The following is a 22420-nucleotide window of genomic DNA, read 5'->3' on the forward strand; positions in this document are numbered from 1 at the left end:
CAAAAATAGCCTATATATGATAGAATGACTGGAACTACAATTCAATTAAAAGTGCCCATCAAACAAAACCACACACTAAACACAGATCCATCCAACAATGCAAAACTAACTCAAAACAAAACACATTCATTCATCGCGCTTCATACATTTTTAACACTCCATACAGTGAATTAGATTTATTTAACACAGCATCTCACATTTTCAAACCTAGAATCAACAAATAACATTCACACAATACATATTACTAAACACAAACTAGATCCATCAACTTGTCCTCCATCCCCATAGGCTAATGTAACTATTTTCACTTTGAGATTCACTAAATTAAGATACATCCATGAAAACCTTTTATTCGTTGAATAATTATACATATTTTACTACACATTATAAAATATTATAACTGTAATAATAGTACTAACATTTCGATTCCAGAACGTATAAAGCTCATTGTAGTTACCCAATTTGTTTGGCTTGGCGTGTGTGTCCACCCTTTTCGGAAAGCTCGCAAAATACAAAGGATTCAGGCAGGGGCGGATTCATACTATGCAAAACAATGGAAAATCGACTGGTTAATAATTATCAGCAGTAAAATAATAACATAACTACATGTTTTCTACATGTTAGTTAGTTACTTTATGAATAACGTAACTAATTATGCTGGACGCGCTCAAATGTTAATTACGGCAACGTCGGTTGACCCATTTTTGGGTATTTAAAAAAAAAAAAATAAAGAGCAATTCAATTCGTTAAACTTTACCACTTTTAGGGCATTTATTTATCGGAATCAATCATCAGTAATTGTTTTCTGGTAATCTTATAATCTTCACGACCACCGGAATCATTTATTATAAAGTGCTTTTTATTCAAAAGCGGTATTTCCCATAAAACATGATATTTACGATGCTGCCGCGAAGATAAATAACTATTAACAGTAACTACGTTACTATTAACACTAACTACGAGAATTATATTGTACTACATCACTATTAACAGTAACCACGAGTATTTGTTTGTACTACGTTACTATTTACAGTAACTACGAGTTTTTAAAAGCCTACTACAAAAATCATATATAAATTAAAATGTAAATGTTCAAAATCTTAAATCTCCGAAACTTCTTAAATGATTGCTTTAATTTTTTTACGTAACGTTGCAATCAAATGCGCTTGTGTTTTTATATACCTTTATTATATAGATGTCACCTGTGACAGATAAAAACGAATTATTTTTTAAAAACTGCGCAATCCGTTGAACAAAGTGCTTTTTTGAAAAACAGTGCCATCTGTTGGACAAACATCCAAAAACAGCGCCATCTGACGTGAAAGAAACACGTGCTATTATTTTTCTATCTGTACATACTGACTGAGTCACAGCAACGCGTGACGGGGTACAGCTAGTAAATAATAAATTCCGTAGCGTAAAGAAACCCTGAAATCTTATCTAGAAAACATTTTAATAAAATCATTTAAGGAAAACATAAAAATAAAGTATCTTCGCAGCAAGTATAAAGGTCTTGGTCGTACTCGAATTTTGCAGTATCGTGTTTTATCAATACAGCTCTAAATGGGCGGAAATATTCGCTCCATTGACTTCAAACTGTCTCGTCGATTGCTTTCCTTTGATGGAGGAAATAATCGTCGACAAATGACCTTCTAATACCTTTTACTGCCAAATCTATTTTAGAATCGTATACTGACGAAATTTCAATAATATGCTGCGTAATGGCCTGTCTTTCTGTTATTTCTACAGAGATTCCAAAGAACGAAACATTGATCAATTAATTATTGCTAGGCTACTAGAAATTGGTTTTGAAAGGAGATAATAGGAGACGCAATAATAGAGAGTTCACATTGGTTTAAAAGCTGTACATACCACCACGAAGACGAACACGAGTAACGTTTTTTGTATTATTGTCAGGAGTTATTATTGTTGTTGTTGTTGAAAAAAAAAGGTTTGTCTTTATTTTCATACAGGTTTTTTGTTTTGTACAATTTTCTTTTATATTTCATTATTTTTATTTTTTGTACGTTGTCTTATTGGAGGTAAAGTCACAAGAAGGAAATTCACAAATGATTTTATTTTGGCTATATTCTACACAATTAATGTGAATATTTATAATTAGTAATAATTTTATGTATTTCTACTTGTGATTGAACGTGTACATCCTGTTGAAAAACTGCTTAGTTGTAGTTTAACGAAATACTTGTCTGAAGGACAATAAATAAACAAATAAAGAGAAGAATAAAATCATATATTGCTGAACTGATTGTAACTTACAATGTCATATTTACCATACCAGTATTTAATGCAGTCCACTGAACTGTTCCGATCGATTTAGTCTTTCGCTTATAACTTAATACCTGTAAATTATGCCGATAGTCATTTTTTTTAATTTCACTTGAACCTGAATACTACATAGTATTTTATTTTTTGTATCACTTTAGAATCTTTTCATACAAAGATTTTGTTTGAACGGAACAAAGGAAAAAATAAGGACACGATATTAAAAATGTCGAGAAAATTAAGATATTTGCTAAATGTTCCGTGAAACAATCGACAAATTTCTTGAAATGGAATTCAACGAATTCAAGTTTTTCATAAAAAGAGAAGAAGCTGTAACAAAAAAAAAATTAAGCAGTTATTTGCCTCGAGGGCTACAAGTGTTTCCGGGAAAAGGAAAACGGTCCTTAAAGATAAACTCTTATTTTCCTGAATATAAAGTTCTCAAAGCTACCTAAAGGCTTCGCCATTGAAGAAAAGACGTGGAAAGCATTTTTGGATATTTTTGAAGAGAAGAATTATTGTAGATAAATTCCGCGTGTGGAATTTGCATTCTAGAGCGAAGTGAAAAATAATGTGTAATATTTAGTTAATATTAAATGTCGCCTACGTGTTTTCCGGAAGAAAATCGGATTTTAAAATTGGTATTTTGTAGTCAATTGGTCTAAATCTAATTTGTCTATTTGTCTCTCGTAATTTTAACATGGCTACATGTGAAGTTTTTAAAATTAGATTGAGATTTCAGGGGGTTGAAACCACTACGGGTATTTTTTAAAACTGTACATCTCTACGTATGTGCCATTTTAAACTGATCAAATTTTAACAGAATTACGACATGTGGACGAAGCCTTCATTTTTGTGTTCATCAATTTCAGGGTCACATATTCATCCCCTTTTCCGTACATCCCAGTTATTATTTATTTTTATTAAATAAATAAGGTAAGTATAGAGAAAAAGGATTCACACCAGGATTGAGATTTAAATACTGCTTGCTATTTATTTGTTTATTTATTTTGCCTTTAACATTCATACATTGTTATAGGTAAGTGTGTGGTACGTAACATAATAATCTGATTATTCTACATTATTCCACACTACTCTGGAAGTGTCAGCTTGTGGTTCGAATAAGAATGTAAAATACATTATTGTAGTTATTTATCAGTAATTAATAATATTATGGGTACATGTATTATGTACTATAGTAAGTAAATTGCAGATACATTGAAAATTAAAAAAAAATGTTCCGTCTTACTCAAAACATTTCACATAACGCGTGCATGATTCGATCTGTATGGTTTAGCCACATTGCGCCTAAGGGAACTTATTTCCACTACATTCAGTCTGCTTTCACCCTGCCTCTTTTCTTGCCTAACTGCCATATGATTTGCCTACATCAGGGTAGGTCACATAATCAGAATTCCATCATTCATTACAAACATCGTTTTTCTGACAACCTTTTATCAGCACTTAATTTATTCCTCCATAAATTAAAGCAACTTGTTTGGTTTTGAAATGAGAATATGCATAGTCCTATTGAAATGTCATTTATCCAGTTCCTACCTTTGCTGGAAAAATGAGTGCATTTTTTTTAAGATAAAAGAAGAATTGAACTATTGGAAGCAAGTTGTTTTTATTTTTATTAAGACTATATTGGAAGTACTCCTTCGATTTGTTGTGGCGGTAGTTATCTCGATTTATCGCGGTGGAACTCATTATACTGTGATTGTGTTGTGCTTGAACTCACTATATTATGTTGTGTGCTCCTCCTTGCTAAGTGATTGGTCATCCCGTTTTCCTTTTTTCCATACATTGTATCATTTATACACATACAATTACCCAATTTAAACAAACACCATTTCATTCCGTATCGTTTTAATAAATTTAGGGTCTACAATTCATGTTTATCTGAAGCTGTAATTCGGAAGCATTTTCGACACACCTAGGTACTTATCATCGTTTTGAAATTATTCAAAACATGATGAATTTACTTAATAAAACGAGGTTCCCGCACCATAAAGGCCATATATAATTATGTTTACAATATGAAAGAACAGATTATATGAATAGAGCAGGTACTCGTATACACTACACACATCAATGGCTTAATTTCATTTCAATAAACGTAATATTGAATGCAATAATTTCTCATTCAAAGGAACCCAGAAACCAGCGAAATGAATTGGATATTTCTGTCAGTGGAGATAATGATAAAATTAGAAAGTACCTACATATCTATCTACTCCATAAAAAATTATAAATGAATTTGACTCCAATTAAAATTCTCATTATTTTGTAATATCAATTAACACAATTTGTGTTTATATCAGATTATATTTTATAAGGGCTTTATTTTAATAAGTCATTAATAATTTTAATTGATATTACATTAATTAAAATAATAGGTATACAAATTATTAGCGGGGTTATTCTAACCTTACACGGAGAAAACGTACTGATATAAAATATTGTTACTTAATTGAAAACCTGGGTCTAATTATTCGTATTCCTGTTGAAAACGTGTCTGCAGGCCTTTAACGAATGAAATAACAGATTTCCTAAAAAACTATCAGTAAAACACAAAATGTTTTATGAAGATATCGGAACACGTGTTTATAAAAAAATATAATATTTTCACTAGCTGCAAAAACACATGTTCCGATAACCAACAAAATAATGGTTCCATGATAACTCAACACAGTGAAAATTCAACACACTTTTAAAAAGTGATATAAAGTCATTAGAAACGATGGAATTTTTTTTTACCTAACCTAACCTAACCTACTTAACCCAGTTAATAAAGTTTTTGTTCCATCACTTTCCATGACTTTATATAACTTTTTAAAGATGTGATGATTTATCCGGTCACCCAAAATAATATACGGATATTTTGTTGGGAAATGGCGTGCCATCCGGTTTTTAAGAAGATTTCAAGAAATCAGCCATTCTTATCTTTCTCTGTGTGTATATATGTTTTTCAGGGATTATTTTTCACCATGGATATATGTTTTTTCATGGATTATTTTCTCCGTGTATATATGTTTCTCAGTGATTATTTTTCTTCGTGTAAATATATTTTTCAGGGATTATTTTTCAGGATCTTATGTGAATATCGCTGAAAGTGCTGTGCTGTAAAACACAGATAAAGATAAAAATAAAAGATAAATTTTTTAATTTGAGTGTCCGAAGAAATAATATGCATTAATTGAGATTTATCGCATTTTCAAACATATTAACACGCAAATGCCGCGTCATTTAATTGGTTACTTTGTAATTCGGGAGGAAAGGGAAAATGTGAGGATTAGGTTAAAGAATTACTTGAATAAATTGATCTTATTCTTTTCAAGCAATATTATTTCATTTCTGAATGGTGGTTTTTTAGCATTCATTTTTTTTTGTAATACAACACGCAAGTATTCACATTGACGGTATTCAGTGAGGCCATGATACCCCAAAAAATGTTATGAAGGGATACGAAATTAAAGGAAAAATTATTTTTTAACTAACTAACCATCATACCATTTCTTCGCAGAGGTCGGCAAAGAGAATGCTCAGCCAAACAACTCGACCTTAGAACACAAACTTCATTCACATTCATAAATACCCTTCTGCTATTTTAGCTTTTGGACACTTGATCTTGTCATATCTTACACGGGCGTCCTTAACTTCTAGCTTTCTCCTTACTTCTTCGTTTATTCACTCTGCATGCTTAAACCATCTTATCTACTCATTACGCTTACAATAGCATTGCATTCTTTGCGAATAAAGTTCCATATTTCTCACACGTTCATACACGGTGTAAAGGTTATACTCCGATGTAATAGTGAGATATTCAGGATCAAGTAGAGGGATTAATACGGCAGAGCAGAGATCTTAAACTTATGATTGTGGGATTAGTTTTCTGTCAAGTAGGTAGGTAGGAAATCAAAAATAAAAAGAGGATGAACTTTATCAAAACTATAATGTAACTATCAAAAGAACACAACATGGTAGTTCAAAGTATACCAATGTAACATAAAGAATATAAAGTATACACATACCAGATGGACTCCTGAACAAACTATGCTAACTAAACGTGGCCGAGAATCGTAGGAAAAACAACGGATGGCAAACGAAAACTTGATTCTGGTAGAGGGGAACAGACCCGTGACGGGACCTCGGATCTACCGGGGACGGCGTGGAATACAGGGAAGCCAGGTCATCCTTCACTTAGGGGAGAAAAAGCGCAACACTTTCAAAGAGCGTCTGTAGCATCTTCATCCGAGTAGCACGTGGAAACCAGGGAAGCAAGGTCATCCTTCACTTAGGGGAGAAAGGGCGCAACACCTTCAAAGAGCGTCTCAAGAATCTTCATCCGAGTAGCACGTGGAATCCAACCAGTCTCCAAGTCTTACGGACTTTGGAAGAACCGACAGCAATCCGTGACTTCGCGACGCGGGGTTAAACAGGCAAAATATTCTAGCCACAATTAGGACGAATCTCTTTACAATTTTAAGTCCAAAACACAAAATCCACAAAACTGAGCACCGGCCATCACCGAAAAAAGTGGGGTTCCATAACCTACACTAAAATAAAATCTACACGAACTATTCGTGTTAGGAAAAACACCCCGCGCCTTTTTAAAAGACAAAAACCAACTTCTAATCACATGATTAACTCAGATTAAAACACCTTGATCGTGAGTGACTAATTCCGCGTGCAGCTAGCCCAAGCTGACGGGGAGGAAGTGACCATAAACAAAAACTGTCTTTCTTCCTCAAAATAATTGCCAAACTTAAAAAAAAAACACCATAGACAAAATAACCCAAATAGGCAAGAACTGCACTAGTCACATAATATTTATGTGACAACGGTTTTACCACACATAAGCTTCACTGATCTTATTTCTACGGCATCCACATATGGCCTCACTGCCATAGAACAAGGTAGGTATCAGCACTGCACTGTGGGCTGGTAACGTCTTTGTAAAAAAAAATTGGGCCAACCGCGGAGTAAATTAATGGAGTTTATCTGGTGAGGTGAAATTTAAAATCTTTAAAAATGTTATTAAAAATTTAAATATTTGTCTGTAATGTTGCATGGTAAACACATTAGTTTTCTTACCTTAAATCCTTTCAGAAGCTCTGATGAATATGTACGAGTATATGGTTCAAGTAGATTTGTTTAATGTGTGTTTTTAGGTCCTATAATCTCGGAGTATATTATGGATTGGCAGAAGAAATGGTACTAATAAGCATTAGGGAGGCGGGAATGCGAACCGCTTTCTCTGGAACCATTTATTGGCTAATCCACACCACTGACAAATGTCACCCCAAGTGGTTCGCTACGTTTGATTACTTAGTGGGATTCCCCGGGTTGATCGGGTGAGGTTTCTCAAGGTCGGAGGATGCATCGGACTGGGATAGACTGTTTGAGGTAGACCCTTTAACCTCTCCAGCAGGACTCAACGCCCTGCACTGCAGTGGGAGAAATGGATACGTTATGATTCATTATGTGATTCACTACTGGACATACTGACCACCAGATACCTACCCACCACTCATACTTCACAGAATTTCCTCTAATGTATTTCCTTAGAAGACCCTCCACACAACATCCTCCAATATGAAATACATACCAAAATTATTTTCCTCAGGGTCTTCTGTGTGGAGCTACTGTACTTTTTTTAATCTAATACCACAACGTTTAGAGAAGGTATATATATATATATTTATCAGAGGATAGCATCGTTAGGAAATGCGAAAGCCGCAAGCACGTCGTAAGTGGAAGATTCTCTCAACAGCCTCAAAGACCAGCTTTCAGCATCAAAACTGTATTGCTTAAAATGGCAATTACCATTGCCAGTTTCGAAACTGAATACCCAGGACCAAGCTGAACTCTCTCTTTTTCTTAACTTTACTATCCCCCCACTATCTTCAGTCTAGCAATATTCTTTCGTTTGAGGATCCGGGATGCAATTTTTCCGCTGGCTCCGGATACTTCGGATTATAGCAAACCTACCTATACAGGACCAAATACACATCGTCACGTCTAGTGCCTAATTTGATCATTAATATTGATTGTTCCCCAAACGATACATCGCAATCAATCACGCATCCAATCATCACATTGTCAAAGGCTTAGTTGTAATTAATAATAATCATCATTGTACTCACCAAGAAGCATGATGACTACATCTTCCTGTGCGTACTCCCTTATCTCTCCGAGCCACGCTCTGATGTTGTCGAAGCTCGTTTTATTGGTGACGTCGTAGAGAAGGAGAAGAGCTGAAACAATTCAAAGGATTGATTATCTCTACAGGTGGTTGGTCAGGGGCGTGCACTCCATATAGGCACATAAGCACTGCTAACCCAATCATAATCATATACAAACATAAATAATAAAATATTTTTGGAATAAATCAATGACTAAAACCTCAAATTTAATTTTTGAAAATTACAAAAAAAAAAAATCATCCTAACTTGTAAAAATTGTTATTATAATACATAAAAGATGACAAGCGATACAAATATGCGTTAAGAAAATGAAGATGATCTTAGGTAGTAGTACTTAGTCAAAGGATGATACAGTTAAATATGACATAAGGGGATAGGGTCAAATTAGCTCAGTGGTAGAGCAAAGCCCCGGTGAGGCTCAAGTCCTCGGTTCAATTCTTAGATGCGACTGAATCTTTTTCTGTTTTTTCCGCTTCAAATTTTCGTTGGAATAAGCTAATTTGTCTCCAATGATTAAATATTAATATTAATAATAATTTTGCAAGAAACTAATCAACATCATATTTTAAGGCGATGCACTACGTCGTGTAATATTTTAAATTGAGCCGCTATCAATAACAACCCTTACGTAGATGGCGATAAAGTTTAAATTCCCGCTCAACACCATCCGCCTGTTTTGATTTATGCAAGAAAAAAACATGGCCAAAAAGTGCCTTTTATTTAATTTTGTGGATGTTCCGGCATAAATATTTAGCTTAATTTTCGACATTATACGATAAAATCATAACCGAAAATGGGTTCGTAAGTAGGAGTTTTCATAGTCCTTATACATCATTTTTTTCTGGGCTTATAAAAAGATTTATCTAAAAAATACTCGATTTTTTTAAAGGCCAAGATGTATTCTACTTGCAGTATTTAATTAAAGCATCTGAAACATTTCTAGGTGACCAAATTTTCAAACCAAAAACACATGATTTTGCATTACTACGTATGGCATCGCCTTAAAACAATCGTTCAATGTAATTTAAGAATATAAGCGCCGCGCGTTGTACCGACCACTATAAGGTATCAAAGGCAGGAACTAAATATGCAAACGAGCTCTCGTCATATTAAGTACATATTGTCTTCATTCGACATAAAAATGTATCATGTGCAATCAACCCCTAAAAAACATGGTGTGTGTTACTATAGTACCTCTTTTTTAAAACGTTTTTCAAAACATAAAACATAAATAATAGTATATTAAAGTATAAGTGGATAAACAGGTCTTTAAAACACGCGCGATTTTTCGAGCACGACGGCGTAGCCGAGTGCTCGAAATAAAGCAAGTGTTTTAAAGACCAGTTATCCACGAATACTTTACGCTATTTTTTTATTGGTACACTTTGAAAACATAAATATTGATATTATTATTAAAAATTTGGAAATAAGAACTATTAATGAATTCGTGATGTGACATCACAATATTTTGTTGTCATGGAAATGAAAAACACAAACATTAATTTGTGTTTTTGTTTTTGTAATGTTTTATTTGACGTTTAAAATATTCCTGTCAGATTTATAGTTAAAAGTTGACATCTTCAAATTTTGCTGATTTGTTGATGTTGCCATGGTAACTTTAAAAAACGCGCGTTCCATAAAGTGCGATTTAAACACGCTAGAGCGTACTTTAAATGAGTAAAAAAGGGCACCAATAAAAAAATATTGTTTTTTTATTTATTTAATTGTTTCATATATTTTTTTAAATTGTTGAAAAGAATCTTACTGAGGTATCCCGTTCTAAGGTCACATTGTACATAGTTATTGTTGAGAAGTGAGTTAGTTAAGAGCTTCACAGATGCACTCATAGAGGGCAGTGCAAAGAGCTTGCTTGGGAGTCCATAAGATGGCAGCTAATGGCCAGTAGTCGCCAGGGCCAATGAGAATGCTCCAAGATAAACTTACTGTTCCCAGATCTCATTTAGCCAGCTTCTAGTTAGGTCGACTATCGAACTATTGTAATACGCGAAGTATTAATAAATCCCTTATTTATCACAAAAAAACAATTATTTATAATCTCCTTCCACGATGATTTGGAGAACTTTTTGTGGGAACACAACAGTTATTTGTGTGAATTATCAATTTGGTCAAGTTTTTTTAGTATGATTTTTTTAAAGTAAGTGTGTCAAAATATTACAAGAGGTAAATTATAAAGCAAAATAATAGAAGAATAACATAACATTATACAAGTAAAATATATAGTGAAGAAACATAACGTTAATCGTTTTGATGAGGATTGATCCTTCCTACCCAGGAACTGGAGTCAAAAATTCTACCAACTTCGCCAAATACCGATCGGGTAGGACCGAGATTTATTTTGTATATGAACTGCTGTAATATCATCAGATTTTAGAGAAATACGTATCTGTCCGAGTGTGTGGACATGATTACCACCAACAGTTGATAGAGTGCATTTTCATCGACAACGAGTCTATAATCCGAGTGTCAGCTCAATCGGATGTTAGAAAGTGCCCTGACAGAATATAAATAATAATAGAACTTGAATAGAACTTTAACAGAACTTTAATTTTAACTGGTTTTTAAATTCGATGAATTGTTGTGATTGAGTTGAACGCTATACATCGGGTATCTCTACAGGTATTTTCGTTGATTTTTCTTTTCTAGTTTCAGATTCAAATTTCTGAAAACTATAAACTTTTCCCAAAAATATTCAGTTTTTATATATTTGATTTCGGCATTCAGTAAACAACCATTAAAAATAAAAATGTTGGTGATGTGTCTCTTTTTCACTATGTAACTCCTGTCTAGTGATTCTAGAACTGGGATTTGTTTTGATTTTCAAAATTCAACAACAGTCATATCCAGTCCGGTGCTTCTTTCTACCCAAGAAGACAAAACTCCTCCCCTCAAGACCAAACCGATCGTGACTCCTATTCAAACCCCCCAATTTACTTCTTTCCAGAATATGAACCAGTCCGAGTCAGCCCTGAACATTGTACGAGTTGCTAATCTGGCACTGAAAGCAGCAGAACCTCTTAAGAGTACAATATCCAAAGAAGTCCGCGAAACCATAATTTCATCTTTACTGGAAATAATTGAAAAAGGAGCAAACTTGGGACAGCAACTTCGTGCCTTGGAAGTCCAACTACTTGAAACAAAAGTAGAAAATGCAGAATTTCAACTAAAGGCAGAAGAAAGGCACTGCAGGGAAATAAAGGCCTGTACCAACGCTCAAAAGACTTCCTTACTCAGTTATGCCTCGGCAACGGCAAATCAAGGAGATGACACTAGACATGCAGTAATAGTTTCATCGTCAGAGCTAGGAGCGACGTCGGAATCCATTACATCAACAATAAAGGATATCATCAAGCCAGCGGTCCTCAGGGTGGGTGTCAGTGGACTGTCGAAGGCCAAAAATAACAAGGTCATTATTACCTGCCCTAAAAAGACAGACGCCGTAAAAATCCTGACAGAAATTTCAAAAGCAAATAAAGGATCTCTAAAAGCTCAAGACGGCAAGCTGCTCCGACCTACAGTGATCCTCAAAGGAGTTGCAAATGAATATAAAGACAGTGAAATCCTCCATATGATCATTCAGCAAAATGATCTTATCTATGAAAAAATCCAAGACCGAAAACCAGAAGACTGTATGAAGATCCTTCGAACCACAAAAAATCGAAATGATCAATTAAGGAACATAGTACTAATATTCGACAATGAAATAAGAAAAGCACTACTCAGTCTCGGCCGTATCAACATCGGGTACATGAGGGTGCACGTGGAGGATTCCTCATCACTAGTTCAGTGTTTCAAGTATTTATTTATTTATTTATTTATTTATTGGATGTTTTTTATAGCGCCGCTTTTGCGAAATATCACCTCAGGGGCGCTGTACAGTTAATGCAGATATTACAAAAAAATATATATAAATATTACAAATTGAAATTGAAATTGAAATTAAGTTAAATAAAATGAAGTACAGAAACAGGTGACACGGAGATGGAGAATCTGCTGCAAGAATCCTAGATGGTGAGGAAACTGGACCAGCTGCTGCAGCGAGAGAGTCCACCGCGTCCACCAACAGTGCCAGCACGAGGTTCGTCATCCTTCCAGGTATGTGTCTGCTGCTAATAGAGCGCTGACACAATATCCTCTCATGGATTCCAGACCTTGGCAGCACCGCTGTGACATTCGACGAAGGTAGAGGATGGAGACTCTGCAGCAAGAATCCCAGGTGGTGAGGAAACTGGACCAGCTACTGCAGCGAAAGAGTGCACCGCGCCACCAACAGTGCCAGCACGAGGTTCGTCATCCGTCCAGGTATGTGTCTGCTGCTAATCAAGCGCTGTCACAGTATCCTCACATAGATAACAAACCTTGGCAGCACCGCTGTGGCGTTCCATCTCCTTGTACACTTGTTTCTGGTGATTATGTTAGTGGTGCATTGTTCCGAAATAAAAGGCGGCGGACGAGATAATAAATCACCTTGGGCACTTGTTAGGGCTTTCAGAGTTTCCAAGTATAACATTGAAAACATCTGGCGTACCTACAGTTACCGATTCTCGTCCCAAGTTCAACTTAAGCGAATTTAGAATATTTTTAGCACAATTTTCGATTATTCATTTTTGAAACACTGCTCTCTAGTCACATTATTATTAAGTTCTGATTACTAATTGGTAAGTTAATTTAAAATGTTGATTAACTGATTTTTAAAATAACTTCAAAGGGATGTTGCCTCGTTTCCCTTGAAAATACTAAAAAAACACAAAGCGGTTGGAGACGGCATGACGCGTCCAGCTGCCACAAAGGGCGCTTCACAACTCCAAAAGTGTATGGGATTCGGGCATTCCTCTTCCAACTGCAATGCTACAAAAGACAGATGTCTCCACTGCGCCGGCGAGCACAAATCGATGGTGTGCCCAAAAAATGACGATGATTCATCAACAAAGTGTTGGAATTGCAGTAAAATTTCTACCAACAAAGATGTTTATTCGCATAAAGCAAATAGTAGACAGTGTCTTTATCGGCAAAAAATGGAAGAGAGAGCCCAGCAAAGAACTGACTATGGAAAATAAGGGACTTGAAGATCTGAATGAGGAAATTGAAGCCAAATTGAAATATGGAAATTCTATGTCATTTGAAAGTCCAGAACAGTGTGGTAAAGTATTCACAGAAAAAAAACTTTCTCTAAAATTGCTAAATTTAAATATCCGAAGTCTAAACCGCAATTTCAATGACTTTATTGTATTACTTCAGTTGATTCAAGTTGGTTTTGATTTGATTATTCTAACAGAGTGCTGGCTAAAAGAAACATACCAACCAAAAGAAATTCATAATTATAAAGTATATCACACTGAAAGTAATTATTATCAAAATGATGGAGTTATCGTTTACGTTTTGGAAAAACTAAAAATCGTTGTTAAAGAGCCTAATTTTGCAGAAGGAAATTGCTTATTAATAAAAATAGAAAATGATATAAGTATTTTAGCCTTATACCGTTTACCATCTTTCAGAAAAGTGTCGACATTTTTAAGTTCTTTAAATTCAGTACTCTCAGAAGTAAATCATTTTCAAAATTTTATTGTAAGGGGAGATATTAATATAGATTTTCTGAACGAAAACCATCCAAATACTGTAGACTACAATATACTCATGGCGGAGAAAGGCCTGAAAAGTGCAATTCTCCTACCAACACGGGAAAATTCCTGCCCAGACCACATTTTGGTAAGATCTCGTAAACGAATCAATGCTATTGTCTGCAACACAGCTATCACAGATCATTTCCCCGTAATACTGGCCTTAGAGACGAAAATTGTCAGAGAAAATAAAATAAAAAATATTGAAACTCTCCTAAATTTCGAAAAAATTAATGAAGACATGTTAAAACAAAACTGGACATCAATATTGACATCATCAGACGCAAATCTTGCAATGAAAATTTTTGTTCAAACTCTTCAAAATACAATAAAAAAATATGAAATAAAAAACAAAAAAAAAACAACAAAGTAAGCATTACAACTATGGATTAACAGAGGCTTAATAAAATGTATTAAGAAACGAGATAAGATGCACATGCAATGTAAAACAAATCCAAAAGACGAGACCATAAAATTTAATTATCTTAGATATAGAAATATGTGTAAAAAAACTATTCACTCTGTAAAAGAGGAATATTACAAAAGGAAAATCGAAAATAACTCACAAAACCCAAAGAAAATTTGGAACGTAATTAAAGAAATTACAATTACAACACATTTCACAGTATTTTACTTATTACGGGAGAGAAGCCCCCGTGAACGGTAGTGAGACTATACGATCCTTGTTTTACGGCGAATATATTTCGAAAATGCCATCAAAATGTTTCATTAATGGGTCTAAAAGTAGAATACCGACTCACTTGAAGCATTGCAATAATCTAAGGAAGCTACAAAAACATTAAGTACTCACAAATTCTCTTTTTTCATATAAATTTGTCGCATTGTATATTTTCAAGTGTCGAATTCTTTGAAACGTGTAAAATCCAACATTCAATCTGCGTTTCTATTCCTAACGGTTAGCACGAACTTCATGATGTTCTGGCGCGCTCTTTATGCAGGTGTGTGTGAGAATTCGTTGTCTTTACGCTCTGTCTAAATTGTGAGAGTGAACGTTTTTTCATATGGCACGTTTGGTAATTGAACCAAAAATTACCATCTCACGCCGGATCATTTTTAGTTTGGTAAAATCAGCCTTTTTAAGTGATAACAAGTCAAGTTTTTCACTGTTCCGACCTTACATGGTAAGGAGTATTAATATAAGGAGTAAACAAGTTTATTACCGTTTTTTATTTTTATCTTTAGATTAAACAGACAAAATAAACTTTTTAAGGAAATTAACAATAATATCGCATTTGGAACGTAATTAAAGAATTTGCTAACATAGCCCCGAATAAAATCACAGACATTTTGCAAATCAAGACGGAGCAAATCTCGATAAATAACGCCGACCCTGATATAAATAGACTTAACACTCTTAACAAATACTTTGCAACAATAGGACAGACACTTGCCAATACGTCCTTAAATAAGATAAAAACAACAGAAAGACAGCTAACTTTGAACTACAGAGCAGGAAGAAGCCAACAAAATTCTCTTTTCCTTCTACCAACAAACAAAGAAGAAATTAATAGGATCATCTCTGAACTGAAACACAACTCAGCACCTGGAATAGATGGAATCACTGAAAATGTCATAAAGAAATGCAAAGAAGGTATAATAACACCGCTAACACACATTTGTAATCTCAGCACGCAAACTGGAGTATTCCAAAATTGCCTCAAAAAAGCAATTGTTTGTCCTATATTTAAAGGAAAAGATCCGTCGTCTATGAACAAAAAAGGCAAACCTAACAGTGACATAAATATAAAAGTACATTTAAATGACACCTGTACCCCAGGAACACAAATATCTCACCCATGCGCATGTCAAGACCTTGAAAAGGTGCAATTAGTCAAATATCTGGGTATTTTAATAGATGACTCTTTGACCTGGAGAGCGCATATTAAAAATACGGCCAAACGAATAAGAAAACCAATTTTCTTCTTGAAAGATATACGCAACATTGTTGATAAGAAAACCATTAAAATTGTGTACTATGCTTTGTGCCATTCAATTATCAGGTATGGCATACTAAGCTGGGGCGGTGCAGCCAAGACTATACTTGATCCGTTAGCCAAGGCACAAAAAGCTGTAATAAGAGTGACGGATAAAAAACCTTATATATATCCATCGACACCCTTATTTAAGGAAAAAAAAATTTGATGTAAGACAGATTTATATACATGCACTCATAATGTACTATACGAACAATACCAAGCTTCATAGTCTTGTTGATCACAGCTACACAACAAGACTAAGATAACGATATATGGACAACATTGTATAATTGTGTTCATATTTTATTTTATATGTTTTTTATATCTTCTTATGATTTCTTTTTTTATATTTTCTTATTTATTACCACCATAATACGGGCATTTGCCTAGTTTGGGGTATTAATAAAAAGTAAGTAAATAATAATAAATAAATAAATTCCTATTATATTCATAGAAAGTAGAGAAAAGTCGATGTTTTGTAATCAAATCCTGAAAAAATATTTACGTTCGTTTACATTGTTGACGCCGGCTAAACCTTATGAGATTCATCAAAATAATCTGCTACGGAATTGTATATCTTAAAAAGGCCTACAGAAAAATCTACGATGGTATATGTCTATCTCCTAAGGATAAATCCTAGCAACGCCAGGTACACGACAGCTAGTATACAATATGTATTTGAATCATTAATATGGAGTATATCGGGCATATCTCCAATCCTTATCCCATATACCTCTTCCTCTGACCTTAACCTACTAATTAAATAATAATAATTACTAGCTTTTTGCCCGTTGCAGGCAAATAATGGGTAAATGTGATAAGCGATCTGATGTTTGAATGTAGATGAGACGAAGAGTGTGGGACTACAAAATTTAAAAAAAGAAATGGATATTTTGAGAAAAAAAAGAGCCAAGGAGCATACTGATCATTTTTTCACCTAACTGTTCGGGTTGTGTAGGTCGAGACGCGTAATTTGATACCCATATCGTATGTACGGTTTTTGTCACCGACATTCTTCAAAAGTTGTTATTTTGGAAAAAGAATTGCTCAATTAACCCGCAAAATTTAAAAACTTTTAAAAATGTAATATGTATTTTGGCATATAAATGAAACAATGCGTGTGTGACCACAAACGTATTAAAATATATGTATGTTTAAAAAGAAAAGGATATTTTGAGAAAAAAAAGTGCCAAGGAGCTTACTGATCATTTTTTCACCGAGTCATTCGGATTCTGTAAGTCAAGACGCGTAATTTGATACCCTCACTGTCTTTTATTGTTATCCTCTACTAAAATAGCACTGTTATTGTTAAATTTTATTCTCTGCTTTTGTGTAAACCGTTTATTCTTTATTTCATATTATGTAATTATTTTTTTTTTAAAAGGAACACAATAGGAAATTTTATTTTAAGTTTATTATAGTTAAGCGCACTTGTAGTGAAACAACACAAAACTGCGCTATATAAATGTTATGTTATTATTATTATTATTATATCGTATGAACTACTACTACTACTACTACTAAGAAACATTGGCTAAAGAAGGAGGAAGCGCAATAAGGCATTATACCCCAAGATAAATCACTATGATACTTTTGGTCGTGAAAATTGATATCATATTAGTTTATATTATGTTACAGGTAGCATTGAAAGTACTGGAAGGAAAAAAAAACTTTTGTTCGAAAAAACGGTAAGTTTACTAAACCTCGACCATTCTTATCATAGATTTGCCTACTGTTTCGTTATAGCAAAGAACCCTTGAATATTCGCGGAACGCTAAGTAATGCGATCTGTAAGAGCATCATAAAATTTTATTTCCAGCTGTAAGAAGCTGTCGACAGGAGTTTAATTGTGTTGCGAGAATTTATAACAGAGCAGTAGTAACTTATTAGCTTTTGGCAGGCATTTAGCTGCAAATGGGATGAAACCATTGGCTACGTCCAGATGAGGCCTGCTAACCAGTCAAGACCGCAAAATAAAGGAAATGAAATCAATTGATATATTTTTTTTAGTATAGGTAAACTTATGTTTACAAGACAAGGTTTTTATGCAAATTTATTCTTTTATTTTAGTCGGCGGCATTTGTTTTTCGTCGGAAGATTTGTTCAGTTTATTTTTGTGTTTCAGGCTAATAATTATTGCTTATAATAATCAATTATAATTGATTGTAATAATCAATTGTGACTATAATATTGCGTTCGAGCCTTCTCATTAAAGATTAAAGGATTATCCCCTATGACGGCATCATCCAGTTTCATATAATGATATTATTATTAGTATTTATTTTTAGTGTTGTGGAACATTTTCAGGGTATTAATATAAAAAAAGGTATATGATTTACATCGCAAATATTAATAGCCCAATTAAAAATGTTGTCAAAATACATAGTTTACTTTTTTTTCACTATGTGGAAATGTTAGCAATAATTACAAATAACAGGATGTAAAAACGAACTCTAAGCAGAATTCTCGCCTAAACAGACTATGCAATAATTACAATAGCGTATTATCTAAGGTTGATATTTTCAGTTGCGACCTTACCAAATACAAGAGTTCCATAAAAGAATATTTCTCTGATCGTTTGTGAATAATGTTTATGTCTCTATTGTTTATATCGCTATTATCATTTAATTTATATATACAACCTCTCTCCATGGCTATAAATGTATTTTTTTGTAAATTTTTCGTTTTATATAATCTTTTGTTTTGTATAAATTTTCAATTCATATTCCTTTCTCACAAATTTAAATAACTTATTCTATATTATGCTGTCTCAGTTAAAGTCACAAGGAGGAAATTCATAATTGCTTTTATTTTACTATTTAATACTTATGTACAAACTGATTAAATGTAAACTGTGATTTCCCAAAAATGAATAAATAAATAAATAAGTTAACAAAAATTTAAAGAGAGATGAGAAAAATTAAACATAAAGATTAATATGGTGTAAAAAGATAATAATAAACACAGTAAATGAAAACCAATCACATTCACGTTAAAATATAACCATTCTCCATGACAATTCATGTTGGTAGACTCCTTATTTGCGTTTGCAAACTCTACCTGCCTTAAAAATAAAATTCCTGGACCATTAAATACTTGCGCACTTATAAAAAAGCAAAACGAATATAATGTTGGTCACAAATTATACATTCCCTTGACCCTTTGCCGCAAATGTGGGTAGGGATATCCTGTGTTGAGATTGGCTACATTACAAATATTTAATTTTAACAATAAGTACCTACGTTTAAGGTTAATTTCGACAGGTACATTTTATTAATAAGTTGGAAGCAAAATTATTTGATAGATTTATATAATTCAGCTTGGTATTGGTATCTGGTGATAATAATATTGAACTAATTAGAGAACTTTTAATTTTGATTTATGTAAGTTTACGAATTTTTGGACTACCTTTGTTGACGATCCAATGTTCAGGCAAGATTTTAAATTTGTTTAGATTTTTTAACTGTCTAGTTATTTATCTTATTGTATATTTTAGTCGCAATGTATTTGACAATTCTTTGTGCAAATGTTACTTTTTTAGGTATTCGTAAAGTTTTAAACCTTGTGTTTTGTATATTTTCTGTATTTAAGTAAAATTTACTTGTAAATGTACTTCGAAGGTATGCGTACTCGATTGCCGTGAGCTAAATACTAATAACAATAATATCATTATAGGAACCTGGGTGATGACGCCTAAATGGGTTATCCTTTAATGGGAAGGCTAAAATACAGTATTATAGTCACAATTGATTTCAGACACTTTATTTTGTCCTTTTGAAAACTTAAGTTAATTATGTATTAACTAGTTGGGATCGTCTCAGTGTGTTGTGCGGGCCTCATCTGAACGTAGCCATTGAAATTTAATACGCTACTTCAACCTTTCGCCGGGGGTTGGGGGGCTGGAAACAGTGAGAGTTAGGGGAAACAGGGGCGGTAGACGCTCTGCGTAACGGTATCTCATTGTAGAATGACCTCGATGATACAATTAGAATCAATTTACAAAGCATCCCTAGGTTTCCCGGAAAACTGAAATTATTTAGATTCGTCTGTTTTGAACTGATTTACAAAAACGGACCTATGCAAATCATCAAAAATTTTTTTAACAATATTCACATCTCATTTAAAAGTTCGATTGGAAAGCTCTGGTAATTGAGAAAAAAAATAATTAGAAGAGCGTAACGAGAGGTTTAAAATAGTGGAAAAACGATTTAGCAGAACAAAGGACTCGATACTACCAAAAAGCTGCACAGTCAGTGCACTCTTGAAAGGAACAATACTTTATTGATAAACCCCTGACCATACAGAATTGTTAAAAAAACATTTTTTCAGTTACGATTTCCTTTATCTCTTCCATCAGAAAAACGAAAGAACTTTATTCTGAAAAATTATTTTTTTCTTTTTCAATTTATTTCATTGATCAGTTTTCATAAAGGTCTTGTTTTTATTGCTTGATCATTATTAAAGATTAGAAAAAGAACTTTCTCATAAAGAACATTTAAATATAATAAAATATGTGCTTAGACTGGAGAATACGGTATATACAGTAAAACACAAAGAGTGGTCTTGTGTATTCTGGAATATAAAGAGTAAATATTTATATTGCAGAAATGTTTGCCAGGATAAAGTTACTTCAAGCGAATACCAGTGTAACTAATAGTTTTAAAAATAAGAGAGAATTTTAAAATGTTTATTTTTCTGTTTTATATTAAGTACATAAAAATAATTAACCAAAATATTGAGAGCTCATTAAGCTGGATTTATTTGCTTTTAAAGTGGGAAAGCTGTCGAAAAATTCATTTCAAAAGATTGATGTTGATTTACGAAACGGTAATTGACGAAAAAATCATTGAAGCTTTTTAGCCTACTTGGTACATAAATAACGAGGGTGAAATGCGAAGATCAAAGCGGTTTAAGGTTCCATATTTAATCTCGGTTCACGGAGCAAATAAACGATTAAACCTGGGAAGGAAGATGCTATTTTAGAAATCGATCGTCACGCTAGATTTCTTCTAAAATATAAATAGGGACTTGGTGGTAAACATTCCAATATGCGTGGTTAGAGTAAATATCGCGTGGTGTGCTTCCTAGTAGGAAAATATTCTGAATTATTATTGGCGGTGCGGGCGCCAATGTTTACTTTATTTGATGAGTCTGCTAAATAATATAGAGATAAGTCTTTCGCGTTAGTATTTTGCCTCGAACTGCATGTCAACCACAGAAGAGATAAATCAATAGAAGTGTTTTGTGCCTGGGGTAAGGTAAATTTGAAACAGGTCGAACATTTTCGAATATCTAATTTTATTACTTTTTTATTGTTGTTTTTTTTTCCGTGATTTTTACTGCGCGTATATTTTTTGCTTAGAAGCGCCTTAGTGGAGGTGGGCAAACCAATCTTTCTTTGAGAATTTTAGCTATCATTTATTTTTGAAGGTCTCAAAGTCTTAATACTGACACGAATCCTAACGTAACGTAATGATTAAAAAATATCATATCTCACCATGGGCGTCCCTGTAGTAGGCGTGTGTCACGCTGCGAAACCTCTCCTGTCCCGCCGTGTCCCAGATCTGCAATTTCACCTTTGCACCATCCACAGTGACCACCCTGTTCTGTTAAACGAATTGAAAAATATTACATTAATAAGTTTGTAATACAGTAAACTTATTTTTAAAAGTTTTTTTTTACTTCATCCAGTTTCGAACCCTAAACCTTTGAACCCAGAGTCGAAGCTTCGACTGTTCTGTTTCTGTGCTCATTAAAAAAAGGTTTACCACAGCATATGAAGGCATTTACTACATAAATTAGAAAATTTAATTAAAACATCCCCCGCAAAGAAGAACATTTAAGTAACATATTTATTTTGTGAAAATAAAATACTTAGGGGTATTTAATCAAAAAGTATCGACATGTTTCAAAACCAATGGTTTTTTTCAGTAAAAAACATTTTTTTGAATATTTAAATTAAGTTGATGTCACACGGAGAAAAATGAGTATTGCTAATTTATTAATAATCTCTTAATATTATTTGTAATCGGTTAAAAACGGGAAAACGTATCCTGATAAACTTTTAGTAAGATACCAATATTACCTTTATCTCAGAACACGTGTTTATAAAATCCTAACATCTTCACATTTCGTCATTATATATTACGAAGATAAATGCAGTCTTTGTCCGATATATTAGGAATTTACTAAAAAACGGCTTGCAATCCCGTTTTTGACCGGATTATTAATAATCTGGAGAGACTCTTAATAAATTAGCAATACTAATTTTTCTTCGTGCGCAAAAAAAATTTGC

At 33.5% G+C, this 22420-nt stretch overlaps 1 protein-coding gene across 2 annotated transcripts in view; it reads right to left on the reverse strand.

Annotated features, from left to right (window-relative positions):
- The window catches only part of Rab26 (RAS oncogene family member Rab26), a 201505-nt gene that overhangs the window by 11615 nt on the left and 167470 nt on the right, over nt 1–22420 (reverse strand). For both annotated transcript variants that reach the window (XM_089634427.1, XM_089634428.1), the window contains 2 exons: nt 21623–21731; nt 8433–8543 (listed from right to left, as the gene is read on the reverse strand). In XM_089634427.1, the coding sequence (XP_089490553.1) occupies nt 8433–8543; nt 21623–21731 (220 nt within the window). The remainder of the gene's footprint in view (nt 1–8432; nt 8544–21622; nt 21732–22420) is intronic.

This window comes from Hesperophylax consimilis, chromosome 8, assembly GCF_061612785.1.
Source record: "Hesperophylax consimilis isolate HC1 chromosome 8, BYU_Hcon_1.0, whole genome shotgun sequence".
Classification (NCBI taxonomy): Eukaryota; Metazoa; Arthropoda; class Insecta; order Trichoptera; family Limnephilidae; genus Hesperophylax; species Hesperophylax consimilis.